At 39.0% G+C, this 24,243-nt stretch overlaps 1 protein-coding gene across 2 annotated transcripts in view; it reads right to left on the bottom strand.

The window, feature by feature from the left end:
• The window catches only part of LOC145987861 (uncharacterized), a 648,175-nt gene that overhangs the window by 41,592 nt on the left and 582,340 nt on the right, over window positions 1-24,243 (bottom strand). For both annotated transcript variants that reach the window (XM_083122619.1, XM_083122620.1), the window contains exon 7: window positions 13,885-13,935. In XM_083122619.1, the coding sequence (XP_082978745.1) occupies window positions 13,885-13,935 (51 nt within the window). The remainder of the gene's footprint in view (window positions 1-13,884; window positions 13,936-24,243) is intronic.

The raw sequence follows: 24,243 nt of genomic DNA, 5'->3' as shown, positions 1-24,243 counted from the left end.
CTCTCTCTGTGTGTGTGTGTGTGTGTGTGTGTGTGTGTGTCTTTGAGAGTCCAAAATGTAATAAAAATAGTGCCTGAATAATATAAATAGTGTCATTTGAGTAAATATTAGGCTAAACTTGTAAAATAAACAAATAAAAGTTGAGAACACACACTTTGTGTGTCGAAAATGCGACTAAAAGTCTTTCCTGAACAGATTGAATTGTATTATTTTGGTAATAATAAGCCTAAACTTGTGAAATAAACAGATAGAAGTTGAGATCACACACTCTGTGTGTCGAAAATGCGACTAAAAGTCTTTCCTGAACAGAATGAATTGTATTATTTTGGTAATAATAAGCCTAAACTTGTGAAATAAACAGATAGAAGTTGAGAACACACACTTTGTGTGTCGAAAATGTAACAAAAGTCTTTCCTGAACAGATAGAATTGTTATTTTGATAAAAATAAGCCTAAACTTGTAAATAATAAATTAAAAGTTGAAAAAATCTCTTTGTAAATACAAAATTTAATAAAAAATGTTGCCTGATTAGTACAAATAGTGTTATTTTGGTAAAAAATTAATATAAAGTTGTAAAATAATAAGTTAAACGTAGAAAAAAATGTCTTTGTGAGTCCAAAATTTAATAAAAAATGTTGCCTGATTAGTACAAATAGTGTTATTTTGGTAAAAAATTAATATAAAGTTGTAAAATAATAAGTTAAACGTAGAAAAAAATGTCTGTGAGTCCAAAATTTAATAAAAAATGTTGCTTGAATAGTACAAATAGTGTTATTTTGGTAAAAAATTAACTTAAAGTTGTAAAATAATAAGTTAAAAGTTGAAAAAATGTCTTTGCGAGTCCAAAATTTAATAAAAAATGTTGCCTGAATAGTATAAATAGTGTTATTTTGGTAAAAAATTAACATAAAGTTGTAAAATAATAAGTTAAAAGTTGAAAAAAATGTCTTTGTGAATCCAAAATTTAATAAAAAATGTTGGTGATTAGTACAAATAGTGTTATTTTGGTAAAAATAAGGATAAGCTGTGAAAATGTTTGACATAAAGTCAAAGTTTGGTAAAAAATAAACTCAAAATTAAGTTAAATAGCACACAGTAACATACATTTACTACCTAAATCAATAATCAAAGGGTCCTAGGTTCGTTACCCCGTGATAAAAGCAAATGGTGAAAACTGTAGGCCCCGTCCCTAATAGCTCTCCCTTCTTCATAGTACAGATAAAAAAAACCTGCGCTAAAGCGTCCTGTGCCTTGGAGGCAAACCTGAGCGGAATATTAATTGGCGGCGGAAACCGCATAGCTTCAGAGATTTGACCCTTGCTGAGCATTCTCAGACATCCTTTGTTGTCTGGTTGAATCCCTCCCTGCCCTACAGTATTGCATAGCTTTCCCCTGTTATTGCGTACTGGTTAACCTTGGGAAAAAAACCGGTTCTGAAAACCTACCGACGCGATCTCTGATTGGTCAATCAGGTTCTTCCTTTGTTCTGACGTTGTGACGTCATTTGACCTTGAGCGCGCTTCCCCAAAATTCCTTTCTTCTCTACCTGCGCTGAATATTAATTCATTCTCTCTGTCTGGCATCAGAGCGGAGTCGAGATTCTAAAACAGTATTCTGTCTAGCGTGTTGCACCATCGTGTTTCATAACATGATGAAATTACTACATAGTACTAATTAATAATATTACATATCGCAGGTTCGAGTACCGGGACCGTCCCCAATCGTAATTGGACTTGTACCTACACCCATTACCACCGTTCATAGCGGTTCATAAACCATAGAAAACTTATTTTCAATATTATAAACATTAATTATTATCGATTGATACATTACATACTTTGCAGTAATGAATATAAAAACATATGCATACCGTTTAGTACCTCTAATTACCTTCTATATACATATTTTTCATAAAATAAATAATTATATATTCATAAAAAGTTATAAACATGCAAATAAATAAATGTAAAGTATTCTAAGTACATGCTAATGAATTCTAAGTACATGCGAATTAATTAATACCCGTGCAAATTAGTTATAAGTACATGCGAATAAATTGCGAATATTAAAAAGCGAGCGAGCTTATCGTATTCAACCTCTACTTATGCCGACCAAGGTACAAGCTTTTACAGGCCCTGGTCCATCCTATTCTTTTCATCTTTTCGTTATCCTCCCCGATTTAACAAGTGAGGAAGATTTTATAAAAGGAAATCGGTAGAAAGTTAGGGGACACAAATAAAACAAACGAAGCAGTTACCAGTCGTCGAATATTCTTCCAACTTTTTTCACGCACTTTACTGAACCCATTTTATTGAATAGTCGAAATTGCTAATGTAGCTTAGCTTAAGTATAATAAATAATCAACAACGCAGTTCACAACTCCAAAATACCTGCATAAATTGAACTTAAAACTACTACAGTCATCAGAAAATGATAATAATAATTGTATAATAATAATAGACCCTAGCATAATTTTATTGCATTTAGCGTAATTTAAGAGATGAAACAGCACTTTTCTCTTATTAGGAGTTTGGTAAGGGAAAAGCTGTCCTCAATCCACACACGACAGGTATAGTGGAACCGCGAGCAAAACAACCTGCGCAGACCCACGACTTCTGTGCACCATACTGCCGCGAGTAGGGGAGGGGGGAGAGTGGACCATGCTTCCTTATGGCCCGAGGTGGAGGGAAGAAGGGAAAGCTTCGCGGGGACTTTTCGTCCCAAGGTTTTATAGGGAGGGCCTGCAGCGATACGTGTGACTGTGTAATTCAAGGCATATTCGAAAATTTCCCTCGGTCTCCTTACCATAACTTCCAACACCCAAGAAAATCCACGATTCGTCACTGATAAAAATCAAACTTACTCTACCATTTTGAGCGAAGTAAACCCATTGAAAGGATACATTTCTTTGGGCATCTCCAATCACTTTGCTTTTTTACTTGAACTGATTTATGAAGCACTGCTAGAGAATCGGTTAGTGTTTTCTTTTCCCTATAATGTATTATTGCCCATATTTGGAGAAGCTGGTAAAAGGCACCACTCTCAGCTTCAGTGTTGCCAGTGCCTAGGCTTTCACTCACTCTCCCTTTTTGAAAAACAGAGAGAGAGAGAGAGAGAGAGAGAGAGAGAGAAACGCCTCTCAATTTTTCTTTCTTCCTTTTTGCTCTCTCTCTCTCTCTCTCTCTCTCTCTCTAAGAGACAACAAAATAGAGAGATAGAAGAGGGAGAGAGAAAGAAGAAGAAAGAAAAATGTTTTCCGGCTTTCTCTTATCTTCTTTTACCTTTCTCTCTCTCCCTGTATTTCTTCCTATCCTTCTTTCTTTTCCCCCTTCCCTGTCTCTCTCACACAGTGTTGTAGAGGAAAAGCATATGCGAGAGAGAGACAAGAGAGAAGATTGAAGCGGAGTGAGAGAGAAAGGGGTGTCATTCTCAGCCACGGTGTTGCCAGTGTCCTAGTGTTGCTCAGATCATATTGCTCAGAACCGCAACGAAATGTTTTCTTTTTAATGCGCATTATGAAATCAAATGTAATTATTATAATAATGTGATACGCACCCACTTATTGTATCATTTTAGGTGTTTAATATGTTTAAAATGTTAATTGTCTATTATGACGTAATTTGTTTTGTTCAATTGGGCAGTCTTTTATGGTTATGGACTAACCTTAAAAGATTTGATTGTAAGTTGTTAGGAGAGAGATATTATGGATGTTTCTGGAATAATGCAAGTGATTTTGGAAATGTGACTGTTTTAATTTGTGTAGTGAAGAAGTATTATGATCTAAATACACTTTTGTTTGTAATAAGAAGTTTAATTGTGAGTTCTAGTGTAATATATTAACATTAACATCCTTATCTGATTTCCCACTACCTGAAAGCTTCAAAGTAGGCTGATAAGTCTCATGATCGCCGTGGAGGAATAAACGTAAGTTGATCCTTTGAGTATATTCCGGGGAACGTAGCAGGTGTAAACTTTTTGGCGCCGCAACGCGGGACTCGATAAATGTGTTTGAGTAGGGTATGCAGAAGCGTAATTTAAGAAGTGATCGTCGTAAGTTAAAAATGGATACTTTAAGTTGCTGTTCCGATAAAGTGAAAGCTGATGATGAAGAGGTCGAGTGCAACGATTGTAAAAGAAGCTTCCACTTACGTTGTGCTGGTTATCCTTTGACAAAATCGCAGTATAAGGAGGAAGAATTGAAATGTCTAATTTGTAAAGAGAAGGGTAATAAAGGAAGTCCTTGTTTGGAACAGTTGTTTCAAACCCTGATGGAGAAAATGGAAATGGGAAGAAAAGAAGATAAAGAGGAACAGGAAAGGAGAAGAAAAGAAGATAAAGAGGAACAGGAAAGGATAAGAAAAGAAGATAAAGAGGAACAGGAAAGGATAAGAAATGAACAAGATAGAAAAAGAAAAGAAGATAAAGAGGAACAGGAAAGGATAAGAAAAGAAGATAAAGAGGAACAGGAAAGGATAAGAAAAGAAGATAAAGAGGAACAGAAAAGGATAAGAAAACAAGATAAAGAGGAACAGGAAAGGATAAGAAATGAACAAGATAGAAAAAGAAATGAAGATAAAGAGGAACAGGAAAGAATCAGAAGAGAACATAAAGAGGAACAGGAAAGGATAAGAAATGAACAAGAAAGAATCAGAAGAGAAGATAAAGAGGAACAGGAAAGGATAAGAAATGAACAAGAAATAATCAGAAGAGAAGATAAAGAGGAACAGGAAAGGATAAGAAATGAACAAGAAAGAATCAGAAGAGAAGATAAAGAGGAACAGGAAAGGATAAGAAATGAACAAGAGAGAAAAAGGAATGAAGAAAGAGGAGAATTGATGAAGCTGCTCAGTCAAGATAAGGAAGAATTATTATTTAGAATAGAAGAGGGGCGAAAGGAATGTAGAGAAATTAAGGAGACTCTGAGGAAGGAAATTGCGTGTGAGAGGCAGCAAGTAGCTGAATTAATTCTAAAGCTGGAAGAAAAACAAAAGGAGGATTATGACAAGTGGAACTTAGACTTGACACAGGAGAAAACATCTAGAGAAGCTAAAGAAAAGGAAATGGAAAATGAAATTGAGAAATTGAGGGGACGAATAGAGATTGTTGAAATAATTGCAAGGCCAGAAGCAACACAAGGTTCCTCAGAATTACTTGATAATTTAGAGCTAAATCAGAGAAGGCAAGAAAAGAAACTCGAAGAAGTTACGGAGAAAGTCGCATCTGTAGATAGGCAGGTCGATCAACTACAGATGTTAATGGCAGGCTGTCGGGTTCTAGAACCTTCTCAAAATGGTGAAGTTGTATTTCAATCGGGAATGAACAGTTCAACAACGAGAGGTGATTCCAAGGAGAAGATGAGGAAAAGAAATCGTTACTCGTCAAGTTCTTGCTCTGCAGTTTCCTCTAGTTCTGAGGAAACAGAAACTAGGAAAATTACAAAGCCCAGGAAGAGACATAATAATGGAAAGTCTGAGAGATGGGGACAGGACGAGATATCTCGTGACAATGCATATAAGAATAGTTCCTACAAATCTTTTCGCATGTCTGATGTTAACGCTCTTTCAAAGTTTGCTGGAGAGATTAATACTGTCTCTGCTGAGAGGTATTTAAAAGAGCTAATAACATACCTGGATCTAATGAATGTTCCTATGATTTTTAGATTGAAGTTATTGCCCTCTCTTATGGTACGAAAGGCTAAGGCGTGGTTTGTTGCAAATGAGAAGAAGTGAAAGACTTTTGAACACTTTTGTGCTGCCTTTAGAAAACAATATGCCTCTGCTGATGCCAAGCAAAGGGAAATGCAGATGCTGAGAAACAAACGGTATTCGAGGAGCTGTGGCCTCTCACTTGAAGAATATTGCTGGGACACATATGGCTCTTATTGTAATCTTGTGGATAGCGTTGACCAAAGCGAAGCGCAGAACTTGGTTATTAGTCAACTTCCGCTGCGAGTGCGTCAGTTGGTACTTACTCGCGATCCACGCAACATGGATCAACTTACCAGCTTCTTGGGAAGATATGAAGCCTCGGAGCAACTCGACGTATGGAGGACAGAAAACCCGAGATTCGAGGACAGAAGAACCAACCAAGCTAGAGTTAGGCAATTGACGTTCTCCAGAAATCAACCCAATTCAGCGAAGGTGCCTGCTGGTAACGGAAGATCTGATAATGAGAACTTTAGTGGTAGCGCTCGACAAAGTGACAGTGACGTGCACTGAGGAGTAGCTAGTCTAGCAGAGATAGATCAATCAATCTCACATCTCGAATTATATTCAAATCACAATATTTATTGTCTTGTTAAAGCCACCACAGCTCATATGCAACACCTTCTTTTCCACGCACTTCTCGTCCATCGGTGTTCTCCGCGGGCAAAGCAGGCCGGATACCCTAGCTCGCTCTTCTTCAGCCAGGCCAGTTTCCAGGTAGAAACGGCCGGCCCAAGGAAAAGGAAGATTTCTACCTCTACTTCCCTTGCCCCCAAGCTCCCCGCTGCAATGGTTGAAAGCCCAGGCTTTCAGGTCCCCCAGTCTATCTCCTATAGGAAAGATAGGGGATTGGTTTCTCATTTTTTTTTTTGTAAATCCTCTAAAGAACACAGGGTAAAATTTTCTGCAGTACTTATGTTCTCTGTATTTACACAACCTTTTACACGTTGTACAATATGTGCGTATGTATAATATGGGATGAAGTTTTATTATTTATGAACTGGGAACGTGTTATGTGCAGACAATAATGTTATGCTTTCTTTCTTTTTTTTCTTTTTCAAATATGGAATATATAATGATTAAATTACAAATATGTGCTCAAGCTCTCTCTGACTCTCGTTTTAGTAGTGTTTTATTTAAATATACTAATATATTGGCCTGTAACAGTCATAAATACGGATGTATTTATTTGGGCAAGAGAACGCGTGTTCATATTGTTGTTGGTTTGGTTTATTTTACTTCGCTTTTCTGCCACATTTGGTTATCGCGAAAATGAGGATTGAGTGATGATATGATGAAATTGGTGAAGGGACCTCATATGAACAATCCAGGCCAGGATTCGAACCCGTGATGAGTGCGCATTCTTGTCCTATGTTGGGTTGAGTTGGTGTTTTAAGTCCACTTTATGCACAAGGCTAATCGGGACTGGACCTACAGTTTAAAGTGGGATCCGAACCACTTGTGCCTCCACCGGGTGTCGAACCCGGGACCCCTTGATTACAAGGCGGCGACGCTACCACTGCGCCATCGGGGAGGCCCTCTTGTCCTATGTGTTGCAGTGAATAATGAAATAATTTGGAATGAAAAATGTATCTCAGAACTCAAAAAGTCAAATGAATATCATTGAAGAAAGTACAAAAAAGTGTGTTGTGTTTTGTTTCCTGTCACCAAATCAACTAAGCGCGGGGGAGTGGTTATCACAGCGCGCTACGACACCAGGCGTTCCGGGTTCGAACCCCGACCCGGGCATGGGCGTTCCCTGTGCTCGTCCCTTCATCAGTTTCATCGTATCATCTTAACAATTAACCAAATGTGACAAAAAAACGACGATAAGTAACAAAAATTAAATCAAATCATTGATTGATTGCTCAAATTGGTTTATTTTACTTCGCTTTTCCGCCACCTTTGGTACAACAAAATAGATGAAGGAACACACACAAAGAACACAAATGGCCAATCCGAGATTCGAACCCAGGATCTCTGGCTTAGAGTCAAATCAAATAGTTTTTTTATTTTCGAATGTGGGTGGGGGTTACGTGTACTTTTTTCTAGTACTCATTCATAATTTTGCAATCTTTTCCTGTTATTGACATTCTTCTTTTTTGAAGGAATACTGGCCCTAAAGGGAGAAGAGGTGTGACTCACACCAACCCCCCCCCCCCTTGAGCACGCCACTGACTGCTACCCCAAGTGTCGACGTCACCGCACGTCACTGCAAAGTGACAATCATTCAGGAGAAGAAAATAGAAGCAGGTTCTACAGAGGAAGGAACTGCGAGGGATTACAGCGATCTTCTGGAGAAGAAAGAAGAACGCCATTCCGAAGAAGTTCATATGGTAATAATAATTTCTGCCCACATCGCTATAACCGGTATAGAGGTAACTCCAATTGGAGGAGGAAAGAAAGTGCTACACAGACGGAAGATTTCGATAGTGGAGAAACTAGTGTTAAACAATTAGATGTTACCACTTGGAATACGTCTGCCCCGTCCTACACTCCAAGAAACTGAGAAGCAGTTGTTGAGTTGAGTGGATGGCCCTAGAGTTTTGAAAAAGAAAATTTACTCCATTTTCATTTTGTTAATTTTCTTTTTGTTTGTGGGAGGATGCCATGATACGCACCCACTTATTGTATCATTTTAGGTGTTTAATATGTTTAAAATGTTAATTGTCTATTATGACGTAATTTGTTTTGTTCAATTGGGCAGTCTTTTATGGTTATGGACTAACCTTAAAAGATTTGATTGTAAGTTGTTAGGAGAGAGATATTATGGATGTTTCTGGAATAATGCAAGTGATTTTGGAAATGTGACTGTTTTAATTTGTGTAGTGAAGAAGTATTATGATCTAAATACACTTTTGTTTGTAATAAGAAGTTTAATTGTGAGTTCTAGTGTAATATATTAACATTAACATATCCTTATCTGATTTCCCACTACCTGAAAGCTTCAAAGTAGGCTGATAAGTCTCATGATCGCCGTGGAGGAATAAACGTAAGTTGATCCTTTGAGTATATTCCGGGGAACGTAGCAAATGATAAGAATTAATAAGAATAAATGAAAGTGAGATCTTCACAATTTTGACAGCCAATAATTTGATCCCTTGTTCCTCCTGCTGTAGACACTTCGCCACGCCACCGCATGTAGTGTACACAATTTATACCACCCCGTCTTTGAGCAATGCAATTTCCGTCTCGTCGCTTGCCTTATCTTTTCCCATCCCATCGGCAATCAGCGGACAACCGTTGTCCTCGTCCCCCGACACCAATGTGACAGACAGGAACACGCGTTTTGGTCCGGTGGAGACATCTAGAGGTGGACAGGCGTACTACTTCCTGCCTGCTATCGACTCTCAGTTTCCGCTGCTTTGCCCAGAGACCTTCGCTCGCCGCCTCGTGTCGACGTGAGGCGAACAGATGGAAATTTGCTATTTAGGAAGTGACAAATGGGAGTTCCAAAGGGCGAGACGTTGTTTTTAGAAGCTGCGACCGTAAAGCCAGACATGAGATGTGATCGAAGTGTACTACATGATGCACACCCGTCACAGGTTAAAGAAAGGCATCCAGTAAAAGACACACATGTCAGATTCGGTTATCCGAACAGCTGGATGTCCGGATAATTAGGATATCTGGATAGTACAGTGAAATAGGAACATAACGAATAAAAGGATATGTACTACATAGCCCTGAAAAGATAAAGGATAAAACTGTCGGGATAATGCGCACATTCGGATAATATAATCCATATATATCTGGGTATCAGAATACCCGATCGCTTTCTGTAAGCCATACTACTCAATGTAAGTAGATGCTACATTGAATTTGTGATGCCTTACGTAGATGTATTGCTACCACCAATGTATTCATGGGCAAAATAACACCAGAACTAACACACAGGAAAGGAACTATTTCTTAGAAGTCGCACGGTTTCGCTTATGTTAACTGCGTTCTTACAGTGGATGAGAATTATCAACAAAGGAAACGCGTATTAAGTGTAATATTTTGCTCTTCCCGTAACGTCAGGTGTTTATGCACAATTTTCCATCTGGGCTTATGTTTACTTTGGCGCTGAATGTACATTTAACAAACGTTTTTAAAGGGCGTTGTTGTTAACTAGGACGGCCCTCCCCCCCCTTTTCTTTTCGCGGGGAGTGGGCAATGTTCAATTAGGAATATTCCTGCAAAATTCGTGTCGCTTTTCAGAACAAGTTGTTCGTGCAACAAAATACACCGGGCTCACTTTCCAAACATTGATTTTCCCAGCATGCGTGCTTGGTGACTTTTTATACGTTGTGCTACCCGCTTTATCTTGGTAGAAACACTGAACTGTATAGCGGCTTTGTGCAATCGGAATTTACATAAGATCGTTATTGGTAAAGCTGCTGAGTTTTGTTTCAAGCATAGCATCATATTCGTGTTCCCTGCGGACCTAGAAATGTCGTGGAAATACCAATTCATTTTTCCTCCATGGAAATCGCTACGGTGCATTTATTGCCATACTCCAAGGCATTTTCTCATAATATCGCGTGCATTGTAGCAGGTTTGTTGTAAAATAACCGGAAATATTGTAACAAAATGTTGCTTTAAGTCGACATTTATGTTGAGATAGGCTAGGCTAATCGAGACTGTGGCTACAGTTTGAAGTGGGATCCTTTCGCTGTGCAATGTTCCTCCACTAAGGTCTTTCCCACTCTTACGGCGACCGGTCCTAGTTCTGGCAAGGGGAGCGGGGATTACGCTGCAGACCAACCAGACAACAGCAATGGCGCCCAGAGACACGACGAGGCGGAAAGAAGTACTACGTGAACCTCGTTCTACTGGCTGCTGCGTTTTTTATCGCCATGGATTGGTCGCTTCCCCGCTCCCCACTTCCCTTGCCAGCTTATAGGGCGCCCGCCGTAAGACTGGAAAAAGACCCACCAATTGTGTATTGTATAAGCTCAGATTTCCTAAACATGGGGATCAAACCCGGGACTACTTGACTGAGGGGAAAAGATTGATTGATCGAATTAGGTTTATTTTACGTTGCTTGTCTGCCACTTCTGGCTAATCGCAGCGATAAGGATGAGTGATGATATGATGAAACTGATGAAGGGACACTACCAAAGAATGTCCAGGTCGGGATTCGAACCCGAGACCCCTGGCGGTGTAGCGCACTGTAATAAACACTCCGTCACGGCGGTCGGCAAAATGTTCGAAACTATGGAACATTGACAGATGCGACTGTTTTGCTTCATATCAACAACAATCACGTGTTGATATTTTTCTATTTTTCAGATATTCCAAAATATTCAATTTCTAAGAAAAAGCTTTAAAATTCGTAATTTTGATTATTACAGAAACTTAATGGAAACTAGAGCACCACATGCCTCGTCAAGATTGTGAGAGAGATAAGAACAGAGTTTCTTTGTTTGTTCGGAAGTATACAAGTAAATTGCATAAGACTGACTACTATATATTTGTGGAAAACTGTTTCTTATAAAAGATAACAGAAATCCGTTATTCATGATTATGATCACGTGACCACTGTAGAGCGGAAACACCCAGAAAACGTTAGAAATACATCGGCGAGTAAACTGATCATAAAAAACAAAGACGGTTTCGCCTGGGTATCAAAAGGCAATGACCTGACCTACCTCCATGAACCGAGGATTTGGGCAAAAAAGGTCAAGGTTGGCAACATCACCGTGGAAGGGACGGAGGCACATGATCGCCAGCCCAGGCAGATGTCAACGGAGCAGTTGCTCCCGTCATTTCTCATTGCGGTCCTGGGGGTGACATACGAAGGCACGTCTGCTCGGTGTAGCGCCAGAACGCTTATTCAAGTTGAGGAATTACCATCGCAACCAATAGGAAAGCAGAAAGCTGGAGTTGTAGCCCTTTATCAACATAAAAATCTGTAGTTCTAGTTACAGTAGCCAGGAACATGAATATTTGTAGTTATCTACACCAACATGAAGATAATAATATTATTGTTGTTTCCGCCAACATGACAAGCAGTAGTTGTAGTCCATATTTTGAATTTGAATTTGAAGTTAAAATTTTGGGAGCGTCAGCACTTAGGCTATTTTGCTCCCGTCACATTATACGGGGACCAGCCCCTTATCATTACAAATAACAACTCTAACGTTGAATAACTAAAAATCTTAAAATGTTCTGACTTCTGTTAAAAGCTGAGGCTGCAAACGGGCACTCAACACACACAAGGACAAAAAACAGGACAACACACACAAAATTATACTGGCCATGGGGCCAGTCGCCAGAGCCTCGTTAGTCTTCAGTCCAGGGTGTACTAACGTGGAAGTGAGGTTGACATTTGGGTGTACTACGTGGAAGGTCACCCCTTACACCCCTTGTAGTCCATATGAACGTAAATATATGTAGTAATAGTCCCCATGAACATGAAAGTCTGCAGTTATAGTCCCTGTTAACATGAATATCTGTAGTTACAGTCCACGTGAACATGAATATCTAGTTATAGTACACGTGAACATGAATATCTGTAATTATAGTCCACGCGAAAATGAATATAGTCTATGTAGTTATAGACCATGTGAACGTGAATATCTGCAGTTACAGCCCCGTGAACATGAATATCTTTAGTTACAGTCCCCGTGATCATGAATATCTGCAGGTATAGTGCCCATAAACATGAAGATCTGTAGTTACAGTCTCCAACAAAATAAGGTACATTACAATCACTCTTCGCACTGTCTAAAAAAAAAAAAAAAAAAGGGAATGCAATAGGAAAAATGAAGCAAATTAATTATTTAATTATTGGTTCCATTTGCTTCAGAGAAAGTAAGTCCAAAGGGAGGGGAGCCTCATTTCCACTCTCATGAACCACCTCCTAGTAAATAAACATAGATCAGGGCTTCGTGCTTGAAACGACCAAATTTCATTATTTACTTGTTCATTTGTAGTTGACAGTGGCGTGGGTATAGTGACTCAATATTTAGGGGAATCGCAAGATTGTCTATGAGTTCTCGTAACTCTGTATAATCCCACTAAATTTAACGGTATGTATATATAATTTTTTTAAGAAATAAATGTATGGTGTGGGCTTAAAATTATTACATTAGCAGCCAAAATTAAATGAGTTACCTTTACAGTGAAATATAATTTTCCACTTTTAAAGAGAGATCATACATTATATTTTGATCATTTCGAGAACTTACTTTGCCTTATATGTCAGGAATAATTAAGTTGAGAAGTTAAAACTGCGTGGTGTTTCCGGGGGGGAAGAGTGGGAGTCTCACATTATAACAGCATATTTGGGGCACAAGTTCGTTAAATTTCCGACCATTTGTCGTCTATCGTCTACCTCCCCGATGGACTGGGCAGTGGTAACGTCGTCACGCTGTAATCAATCACCGGGTTGGATACTTCGTGGATGCACATAGTGGTTCCAGCCAGTCTCTCTTAGCTTACCTGTGCATAAAGTAGACTCAAAATTCCAACTCTTCTATCGTCTTTGGCGTCATCACAGGGTGGTATTTGAAGGGAGGATGAGCAGTGACCGAATTGGAAATAAATTAGCCTTCTGCCGGTATGCTCGTATGCACAGGCCTGTCTTTCGATACAATCCTTTGTTGTGTGCCTGTTATTTCTCAAATAATACATCGATTCTCATATTCTCTCTTTCATTATCGCCACTGAGAGAGAGAGAGAGAGAGAGAGAGAGAGAGAGAGAGAGAGAGAGAGAGAGAGAGAGAAATGAGCGAGTACATTGTTGGCCATTACTTAGCTACTACTGCGATCAAATAAGTGTGAATTTTAAAAATGTACTGCCGTTATGCTTTTTGGCATCTTAATTTACTACCGGTATGCCATACCGGCTCGTACCGGCTCAATTCGATCACTGAGGATGAGTGGAAAATCACCCCCTTTGGTTGCTAATTTTTGGCTCTTTGGGAGGAAACTAAATTTATATATATATAATATACCGATGATTCAAGAGTAGTTACTGCATTTACCCTTCACGGGATTTTTTTTTCCAAATAACGCACTGCATACTATTGCATTCTACATTTTTTTGTTCAACTGGCCCCAAAACCCCACGCTACCTGTAAATTAAATTAACCCCCTGTTGCCATCATGATCACGCCTACGCTTGGTAGCGATTGGGAAGTGTTTTAGGCAGAACTTTGCGATATATTAGACCGATACATTGTTCACTTACCAGCTGTAGCAGTCGGTGAAAGAACCTCCTTTTTTGGATCTTTGCTGCTGCCTGCAAGGGAAAAGAGTAAAATTAATGAATCAGCGTAAATATTATAATGGGCATTTGCGAGAACAAAAAACAAAGTATAATTGTATGACTATAGAATTGAAACAAAAACTATAAATTTATACATAGAAAAATAGCTCATTTTTCTGCTTTACTTTTACCCACTTTCTCCATATTCACTCTTTTTTATATTAGCCCCATGCGCCTGATTTGATTTTTTCTTCTTTCCAGCCAACCAATAAGAACCATACAAGTCCTCATTCAGTTTCATCCAACTCAAATATAAACAGATTAGCCACAAAAAAAGCACAAAAGATGGCCAAGTGTGAATAACCAAGAAGATTGAATATACGAGTATATTCTGGACAAAATTCAGTTTTCTGAAGGCTTCGTATAGCGTCCCAACGAAAATCAAGAGAGAAAAAAAATGTAAAGTATGCAAGTTAAACTGGCTTGTTTAATGCATACGAACCTTGAAATAAGCGCACGGGCATCTATGCTATTCGAATGTACAGATACAACACTGTTCCAGATTATGCAACTTTACTAACATAATGTGCAAGCACAATTAGACTACATAAATAAAGTTTGTTTGATGATAAACTCGCTGAAAGAAAAAGATTGTGTCATCACTTAGGCCAACGCAACAATTAAGATATTGTCGTGTTCCATTTGGTATGACCATAGGTATGTACAGCTTGTCTCGCAAGAATGATGGAATGTATATTACGAGATTTGCGAGGCAAATGCCTAGAATATTATGCTGACGATATAATTGTTATATATATAATTGTTGATTTTGAAACTCATATAAGTTATTTAGGTACTGTTTTTTAACGTCTGAAAAAATTTGGAGTGACTGTATAAAAAAAGAGTACATTTATGACCAAAGAAATTAAATTTATCGGTTTCTTAATTAAGGATCACAAAATAGAAATAGATCCTGAAAGAATAGATATAATTAAGAATTTACCACGGTTCATAAAAGAAAGGTTGTTTGCTTCAATGACCTCTGCAGCTGTAAAGGTTGGTGCAGTGGTACGCTGCAATGAGATATAGGCCAGTCAATAGGGGAGTAAAATAAGGAAAAAATCAGGGAAAGCTGAACAAATTTTATTATCTTCCTGAAAGGGTTCTTAACAACAAATCAATTTTGCCCAAAATCAGTTTCTTGCAAATATCTCGCTTAGAAAGCATTTTACAGCAAAAGAGGTTATGATGAAAATTAATCTACACAAAATTCTCTACAAAAACGGTTGTGTTCCTTTTTCTTCAAGGATTTTTTACCAATTTTTTTCCCCTATTGGACCCCAAAAAACCATCCCTTGTTGAATAGCCTAATAGGCATTCACAGTTCATCTCGTCGAGCTAAAAAAAATGACGTAAGATAACCGAAAGAAAACTTAAATAAAGTATGATAAGGACATAAAGCATGTCGCTAATCAGAAAATAAAATATAATATATTTCTACAATCCTAAATACAATATTTAACATAAATATATATGTACTTTAAAATGCAAGTTTTAAAGCACGATTTGGCATGGAACAAACGTTTCACTGATTTGACCTGAAAACTTTAAGATAAAAAAAAAATGTTATTACATAATAATCCAGACCCCATTCATTTCCATCAATATGACTGTGCTGGAGAACTTGCAATCTACTGAGCATACACATTTAGCAGCAAATTGACCACACACTAGGTATGTATGAATATTATTAGTAATATTTGAAGCAGAGGGGGAATCACTGCCAACATTATAAGATGGAACAACCTCGAGGTACTATAATTAACAATAAAAAAAACGATCATCATAGTGGACGAGTGTATGGGAGCCACAAAAAAAGAAAAAAAGAAAACTCATCATCCACCCTTCCTCCAGAAACACGGAAAAGTTAATCCGTCAACCTATTTTACGGTATATTTATGAACTTAAAGTTTCACACACGCACACGGGACAGAGAGTTACCACATAATTTAGTCAAAATTACCAATTATTAAAAACTACCATGCATTTGTTTTTCGATGCAGCTAACTAATTTTTTGAATTAACCAAAAACATTTGGTTGATCTTTTGTGTCAACCAAAAAAAAATGGTTTATCTTCTGAAATTACGTTTCAGCTTCTTAATAAACCAAAAACGTTTGTTTGAGCTTTTGTATTAACCAAAACGTTTGGTTAAGTTTTTGGATTAAGCAATAACGTTTGAGTTTTTCAGTGACAATAAACGCAACTTGCAATAAAACTGGCAAGTTTTGACATTATTTGGTACTTTTGAACAATGTAAATGGCCCGATTTTGTCAGAATTACTTGGAAAATGGTGCTGGTTAGTGATATGGTTATTTAAACAAATACAGGGTGTTTCAGCTGATTTGACCTGATTTCAATGTTTTCTTTTTTTTTAAAAAAAACCACTAAAGCACTACAACAGACACAAACTTATACAAGGTACCGTTGGAAAGAGGAAGGTTCAAAGTATATTTTTGTATGTCTTCAATATGGCCACCATGCAGCTTGGCGACACGACGTAGGCGAACACACATGCTGTCGAAAACATTTTTCGACATTTCCTTCGAAATGTTTTCGGTTATCCTCCTGACCTAATCTAGCAGATCATGGATAGATTTGGGCCAGATTAAAAAAAAAAAAACTTCTTGTTTCAGGTATCCCCACACGTAAACATAGCATGGACTTGTGGGAGGCCATGGCATGCATGCCACAGTTGAACATTTCAGGATATCAATTCGAAATGAAGTGATGTCGGAAATGCTTATTCAGGAACTTCTTCTGTGGTGTGCGGCGTGGCACCATCTTGTTGAAACCACTGTCTTCGTATTGCAATACGTTTGCCTCACAGTTCTGGGATAAAAAGCATACTGAGCATTCCAGGTAATTTTCAGATGTGACGTAGCCTACTCCTCAAAAAGCAAGGGACCAATGACAACATGTCTCGAAATTGCATACCAGACAAGAATTTTCTCGGGATGCTGCGATGACTCTTGAAACTTATGTGTGTTCTCGGTAGCTCAAAATCGATGTTTTGTTTATTCACTTCTCCAGTGAGACGAAAATAAAAATTGTCACTTACCCATAAATTTTCCAGTACAGAATCATCCGAGAATTAATGTACAAACTCCAGGCGTTTCTGCTTTCCTATCTCTGACAACGATTGCAGTACAGCGCAGTTCAGCGTGGGAAATATTGACAAATTGGTGCTTTGCACCACGCCATGAAAGCGTATAGGGGGTGTGGAGTTAGGGCCCACACTTTCTTGATCATGGCCGAAGGTGAGGGTGCTGTGATCAGCACCACGTCCCTGCCGCCTTTACCCCCCAGTTTCCTCCAGATACTCACTATATACGACGGTGGGTGGGCGCAGGAGCTGCTTGAACAGGTGGAAAAAAATCCCGGTTCTCCCCTGCCGAGGATCGAACCCGGGACTCCCGCATGGTAGTTAGACGCCGTAACGATTTTTTTTTAATGAATACCCCTATGCGGTAGTATCCCCCGACAAACACATACATCCATGCTCCAACCGGGATTCGAATCCTGGAACCCTGTCGTCCTAGCGCGCTGACATAACCACTCCGCCACGGAGGCCGACTAACGACTGAGCTACCGCGGCACTTTGACAAATTGGTGGCTCCAACTATTAGTAAAACTTTGAACCTTCCCCTTTCTAACGGTACCTTGTGTAAGTTTGTATCTGCTGTAGTAATTTTTAAATGAAGATTGAAATCAGGACAAATCAGCTGAATCATCCTGTATTTGATCACGAATGTCTATCCTTATGGTTATCCGAACAAGCATTACACTCAGGGCATGAGCGCGTGTAGTAAAGGTACCAATCATGTGTGTTTGAAGCCCACAGACTTTCCACACTCTGGCTCTACCCTGGAGAATATAATAATCATAATGATGATGATGATGATAAAAAAGTAATAAAGGATGTCCTGAGAAAAGTGAAGAATGAAGTGAATATACGACGTGAAAACCATGAAAACAAGGTACGTCAAAAATATATTTTACTGAAAAAAAGAATAGGTTGTGATTTGCCCACGATGGGAGAAGAGCGATTGCTCTTGCCTCTTTGGTACGAACGCTCCCAAGCAGGAACCAGAAATGCCAGTGTTGACCTAGCATCGCGAAGATCCACTTGAAAATAAGTAGTTTTAAGAGTAGTGCCCAGTCTCGAAAGCCAGGAAACAGCGGCTATGGGTCTCGATGCGCTAACCCTACGTCACCCAATAAAAATCGCTTCTCAAATGGCTGTTGTGACACAGGAGGTGACAAGCGACAACTTGGAGAGCGAAGGGAGTAACGGCGATCAGAGCGTGGTGCTGAACACATCACCCATAAATGGCCGAGATCGAAAATGAGTGGAATCCCTATCTCTGCATCGAACTTCACCTTGCCTTATATTCATAGCCCCCTCCACCACACCCGCCGTCACTGGTTTTGGAGATTTTGAACAATGACTAATTGTTTTCGAACCAGACTCTCCAATGACTCGTGCTGAGTTTCCAGGAAGGAATATTCCTAGCCAGAAATCGCCGTGTTACGCGCGTCTAAATTTAGATCCGATTCTGGCGGAGGAATTCGAACAATATTAAAAATAGGACCGGCCTCGTTTTGGAAGCCACGTGTTCCACTCTCGCTCTCTCATCCGCTTATGCAACAACTCATTAAGATCTAAAGGAACGAAAGGGTTAACCAAATTTGTCCCGTTCCGTCCTCCGTTTTTCACGCGTAGTTTTGTTTTCTAATTCGCTCCATGTTAGTGTTCGGGAAAATCATTGAATCTATAATCTCTTTCTCATGCAAACTAATGAAATATGAGTATTTTTTCCACATTATTTTCCGAAAAGTAAAGAAATGGTGCATATATGTATATTTGCAAAAATCAAAATTTTAAAATATACCAGGACAATTGTGTTTAAGCATTGCAAATTAAGGTATAACGGTAATATGAATTCAAACTGATTTTTCTACGACCAGGGATTACAGATTTTGCGAATTTTGAACGAAACAACAGATTTGCAGCGGAATCATACAAGCTCAGAACAAGGGCGCCGACTTTCCGAAATTTCTGTGGGTGCATATCAATGGTGGTTAGATCTGTAATTATCAAGTATTGCATACTTTAAACAATTTACATGCGCAATGATAGCAAGAGGCAATGATATTATCAACACGTTACTAAAAGAAAATACCAAATTCATACAAATTAAAATAAAAAAATCTGCATAAATGCAAATAATTCTAATTGTATTGCAGAAAGAACTATGCAAGGATTTTGTTGTGAACAGAAACTACAAAATGACTAACTTTTTGTACCAAATAATAATAATCATGACATGTTAACTTTCAATATAAAACACATTCCTTCTTACGTCATTTGCAGTTCTGAATTCGTTTGCAATTTTTGTAATGTCAATATTTTTAGTCATTTCTTTATGAACATGCAAAATTGCCAGATCATTCAATATTTTTTGGGTCATTGTTGACCGCAAAATCGTTTTCAATCGTCTAAGTGCTGAAAATGACCGCTCAGAGGTACAAGAAGTAACAGGTATAGTTAAAATCACCCGTACAAACTTCACAAATTCTGTGAGCATTTCACGCATGGGACCACTGTTTTCTCTACTTAAATATTTGTAATGTCTGACAAGTTGGCCACTTTTTCTTTGTTCGTTCTGCACACATCTAGAAACATGTCCCTGTGCAATGTTAGCTTGTCTTTATCAAAGTCTGTCCCATCTCAATGTTTTAATTGCTTATTATTTTTTGATAATGGCAAGTGAGAAATATTTATTTTATTTTGTTTTTATCAAACTAAAAATCTTGTGGGTGCGGCGCACCCGCAAGATTATTTATGTGGGTGCTCGAGCCCCGGAGCACCCACGTAGTCGGCGCGCATGGCTCAGAACCAATCTTGATTTGACAGGAGGAGCATCCCCACCAGCTGGGTTCTATCACCCCGTGATATCGTCGGGAACACTATCGAACCTACCAAACACTTGCATGAAACATATTCGGAATCCTTTGTAGTACAACACTCTTACACACCTAAGGCAAAGTTGCCTCTGCACAAAATCTCGGCTATTTTGTGAAGGTGATGTGATCAGCACCACAATCCGACGCTCCCTCCCCAAGGTACCCATTTCTCTGAGGCTGGTTGAACACGGAAGGGCTTCATACAAGGATATTGCTGGGGGAAAATCCCATCTGAAATCACCCACAATCGAACCTTGAATGACTCCTTTGACGACAAATGGAAGAAACCTTTAAAGACACCTTGAGCTTAGGGGGGCTGCGTACATCCAATGTCGCCGGCAAGCGGCGTGCATCAAGCCGGTACACGGGCCGCGTTCTAGCGGCAGAATGACCAAATGAAGGAACTTAAAGAAGACACGTGCAGCTCACAGCATCATATTACTGAATATGGATTGGAAATAAAACTGAGTAAAATAAATGGAAGTTTCTCATGACACTTGTCAGCCTTTCTTTCTTTGGCTTGCCAAATACGGTTTAGATTTTTTTTTGAAACCTGAATAACGTTTATCTTCTTTTAATTTTTTTTTTTAGCTTCAGCATGTGCGTTAGCACACATACACGCTTGTTAACAGTCTGTGGCTCTGTGCATACACTGGCAGTATGACTCATCGCCAAGCGGTGATTCAACACGTTCAATATTGTTGGGTAACCAACATATAGGGTTCTAAATGATCTGGGAGGAGAAGGCGGTGCAGCAGGGATTTCCTGCTTATATTCATGTTTCTTCTATTGCTTAGAGCACACACAATTTTCGCCACCTTACAAAAACGTCACAGTAGAAAAACTGCCACTTTTATCTGATTTCAATGAATTCTTATTAAAATACGCTACACGGAACACTAATATTCAGGAACTGATGGGTGTAACAATGCCTCGTATTATGCAAGTGTAAAAAATTACTGGACAGCCAGTGGCGGGGATTAGGAGGTGGTTGCCACCACTTTTTCCAACCGCACTATGAGCCCTTAATGCCAAGCCTTGTGTATCAAGAAAAAAATAAACTGTCCTCTTCCCCCAAGTTTTGACATCCAATCGCCGACACTGTCGACATCTAACACAATAGGTACACTGCTCACGTAATGGAAATAAGCTAAACAAAATCATAATTTACACACCGTGGGTTATACATGTGTAGGTATTTTTGGAAAACTAGTATTTAATTAAGGCCTCCTCCGTGGCAGTGCGGTTTAAGGCGCTGTGCTTTGGACTCCGACTGCGGGACGGCAAGGGTTCGAGTCTGCCTGGGTTCAGTCTGTGGTATGGGACCGGTGGCAACCCACCATCGTGAGGAAATTGGGGAGCTACGAGTAACCCGGTCTCGGAAATCTCCTACAACGGCTGGGTGTTCGACGTGCTGACCCCACGTCACCCTATTACCAGTTGAAGATCTCCACACCTCTAGGTAGGATTGTGGGAGGGAGATAGGCCTAGGCCCTTCAAGGGTTGTCCAGTCACGGGTTTATTAGTATTTAGTTAAGCAAGAATTGCCAAATTTAGACAGTTACTTATTTATTGATATTTTACTTTCTCTTTTACACATAATGAACGAGGGACACAAACAAAAAAAACTTTTCTAAAAGTAATGGCGTCTCCTCAAATAATTTTCTAGCTATAGGACTGAAGATGGGCGGTCTGTGTAGTTTCATCCTTACCATGAATTAGACGTAGCTTTATCAAAATTGTATATCTTTTGAAGCACCTATTTACTTCAACTTATATGCTTGGCCATATTTACCTATCCGTTTGTGTCATAGGTTGATACCATATGTTGTGCTTCGCTTTTCCAACTGTTGGGCTAATAATGAGTGATGAGACAAATACAAATGTTACATCCACGCCTAACCACGGTTGGAACTGGGACCTCTGGCTTGGAAGCGCGTTACTCTGACCACTTTGCCACGGAAACCAGCTTACTTCTGAGAACATATGTTGTAGTTGCTGCCTGATATGTCATCTTTCCCCGAAAGAACCCGAGTATGTTCTAACCATGCCTATATTAAGAAAAAAGTAAGAGTGATTCACCTTTTCACCCAGGGGCGGCTGAAGATAAAATTTTCACCCGGGCGAGGTAGATTTTGGCGTCCCCGACTTTCCAACCTGCCATCCCTAACTTTTCACCCTGGTCTTTTCATCCACTCCCAATAACAGCCTTGGCCATGTTATATATTATATAATTAAGGCTTTAAATAATAAAAAAAACTTTAAAATTTTGTTAAACGTTTTTTGTACGTATGCATTTAGTTAATACCTATATAGCTAATTATATCAATATAACAGTAATCTCTTAAATTGCCACATGATTTTGCAATGTATGTATTAAGTTATGCAGCAGTAAATTCAAAAATTTATTAAAATGTTTATTAAAATTTAGTGACTTCAGAATCACTACTCAACATAGCCCTTGTCTTCATTTGGTTGCATTCCTAGAAGGAAATTTTTGAATAAATTTTTGCATCATTGAAACTTCTTTAAGCGTGCCTAACAATTGACTACAGGATTGAATTTGTTGAATGATGAAACCCACTTATATTTTATTTTTCATCTACTATCTATTTTTTGCACATTGCTTTCATCTTTTTCACATCTTCCTATCAAATCTTTACTTTCACTAAATCGATACTTTTTCCCTAACAATTTATTTATATTCTTTCACCACATGCTGCCATCTATGTTTTTTTTTTCCCCGAAATTCCTTTCTTTCAATCTCGTGTTATTGTTTCCAATATGAAATATCTAGTTTGAAACAACTAGTCTTGAAACAAATCGTTTATATAATCAAAATTAAGATTTTGTTGGTTCTCAAGGAGGACATCTTGGTTTGGCAACCCCTGTCCATTCGCTCAACTCTTAACGGGGAGAGGGACAATTTCCCCTAGGTCTTTCTCGCTGGGGCAGCTGCCGATCACTGTTGCCATCTTGACTCTTTTGGAGCCAGATCTGACTCTTTCGTTCACTCGTTTGGCTGTGAACTGTGGCACCCGCCCTCTGCCCCACTATGATGCCACCACTGGCTCCAGCCCATAAAGACCAACTTTTGCCATGAGTGTACATTTTGCACGTGACGTGATATTCATATATAGGCTGCGTCACCCACCCCCTCTTTCCTCCCCAGGTATTTTTATATAGCGCCGTGGAGGCTAAGCTGAAAATGAGAATATTGTTATCCGGGAATCCTTTATTTTCGATTTCATATGAGCATCATTGGATTATTGAGATGGGTGATGATGCCGCCAAATCTAGGCGGTGAAAACTAAGAATAAATTGCCATCACTTAAAGCTAACGGCAATGGCAGCGCCCCCCCCCCCACGCCTCTGACACCTAAAATTACCCTAGGAGACACTTTATGCAGCCTTCGTTAATCTAGCTCCTTGAAAGTCATCTTAGCTCTATTAATGGTGAAATGTAACTCTTTTGTGCACATCAGGCTTGCCAACACTGACAGGATGGCCATAGGAGGCAAGGAGAAATGCATTAGGTTTATAGGACCATAATTTTATTAGTTCTCTCGGGAATATCAAACATGCAATGTAGTAGAAAAGTACATGGACGGAAAAGGACACGTTGAACTATGTCATAGTAGAAGGAAAAGTCGAAACTCCCATTTGATTAGCCGTAACTTGAAATTGAAGTTGATTCCCTATAAGGAATACATGAGATTCCAAAAATACTTATTAATCATACACATCCTGTCTAGCTTACTAATCAACTTGAAAAACAGTTTCCACTTGCAACATGAGAAATTCATACTTTCATGCTTACCAAACCCTTTTTTAAACAGCAGTGCCCAATCCGACGATATTGAAATAAATGCACAATGATTGTTCCTCTTCGCCTTAAGCCGCCTATTAAGGGTAGTTTTGCCATAACTTGGATATTTACTTAGATACGGTGGAAACTCACGCAATTATTCACAACATACACCTGAAATATGCCATTAGAGCTGGAAGTTCATTATTAACCTGAAAAATTAACAAATTGAGGATGGATAAATATCTTACTTATTTATCCTGTGAAGCAACAACACGTTTCCTTGTGCTACGATATTTGAAAGAGAGAGAGATATATGGAACTCCCTTTCTCTAGATAGGGAAGGAGGAGGCGGTAGACTTTTGGCGCACCCTGTATTACAAATGGGCTACCACATAACCTATGTTGGCAGTGTTTTCCCCTCCCACGAAGCCAAGACTACAGGTGAGGGAAACGTGTGCTGAAGCATCTTCACCATCTCAAACTGGTGGACGCAGTCCTTG

This window comes from Lepisma saccharinum, chromosome 5 (genome assembly GCF_977018435.1).
Source record: "Lepisma saccharinum chromosome 5, izLepSacc3.1, whole genome shotgun sequence".
Classification (NCBI taxonomy): domain Eukaryota; kingdom Metazoa; phylum Arthropoda; class Insecta; order Zygentoma; family Lepismatidae; genus Lepisma; species Lepisma saccharinum.
Note: the sequence above shows the minus strand (reverse complement) of the source record. Positions and strands in the feature narration are given on the sequence as shown.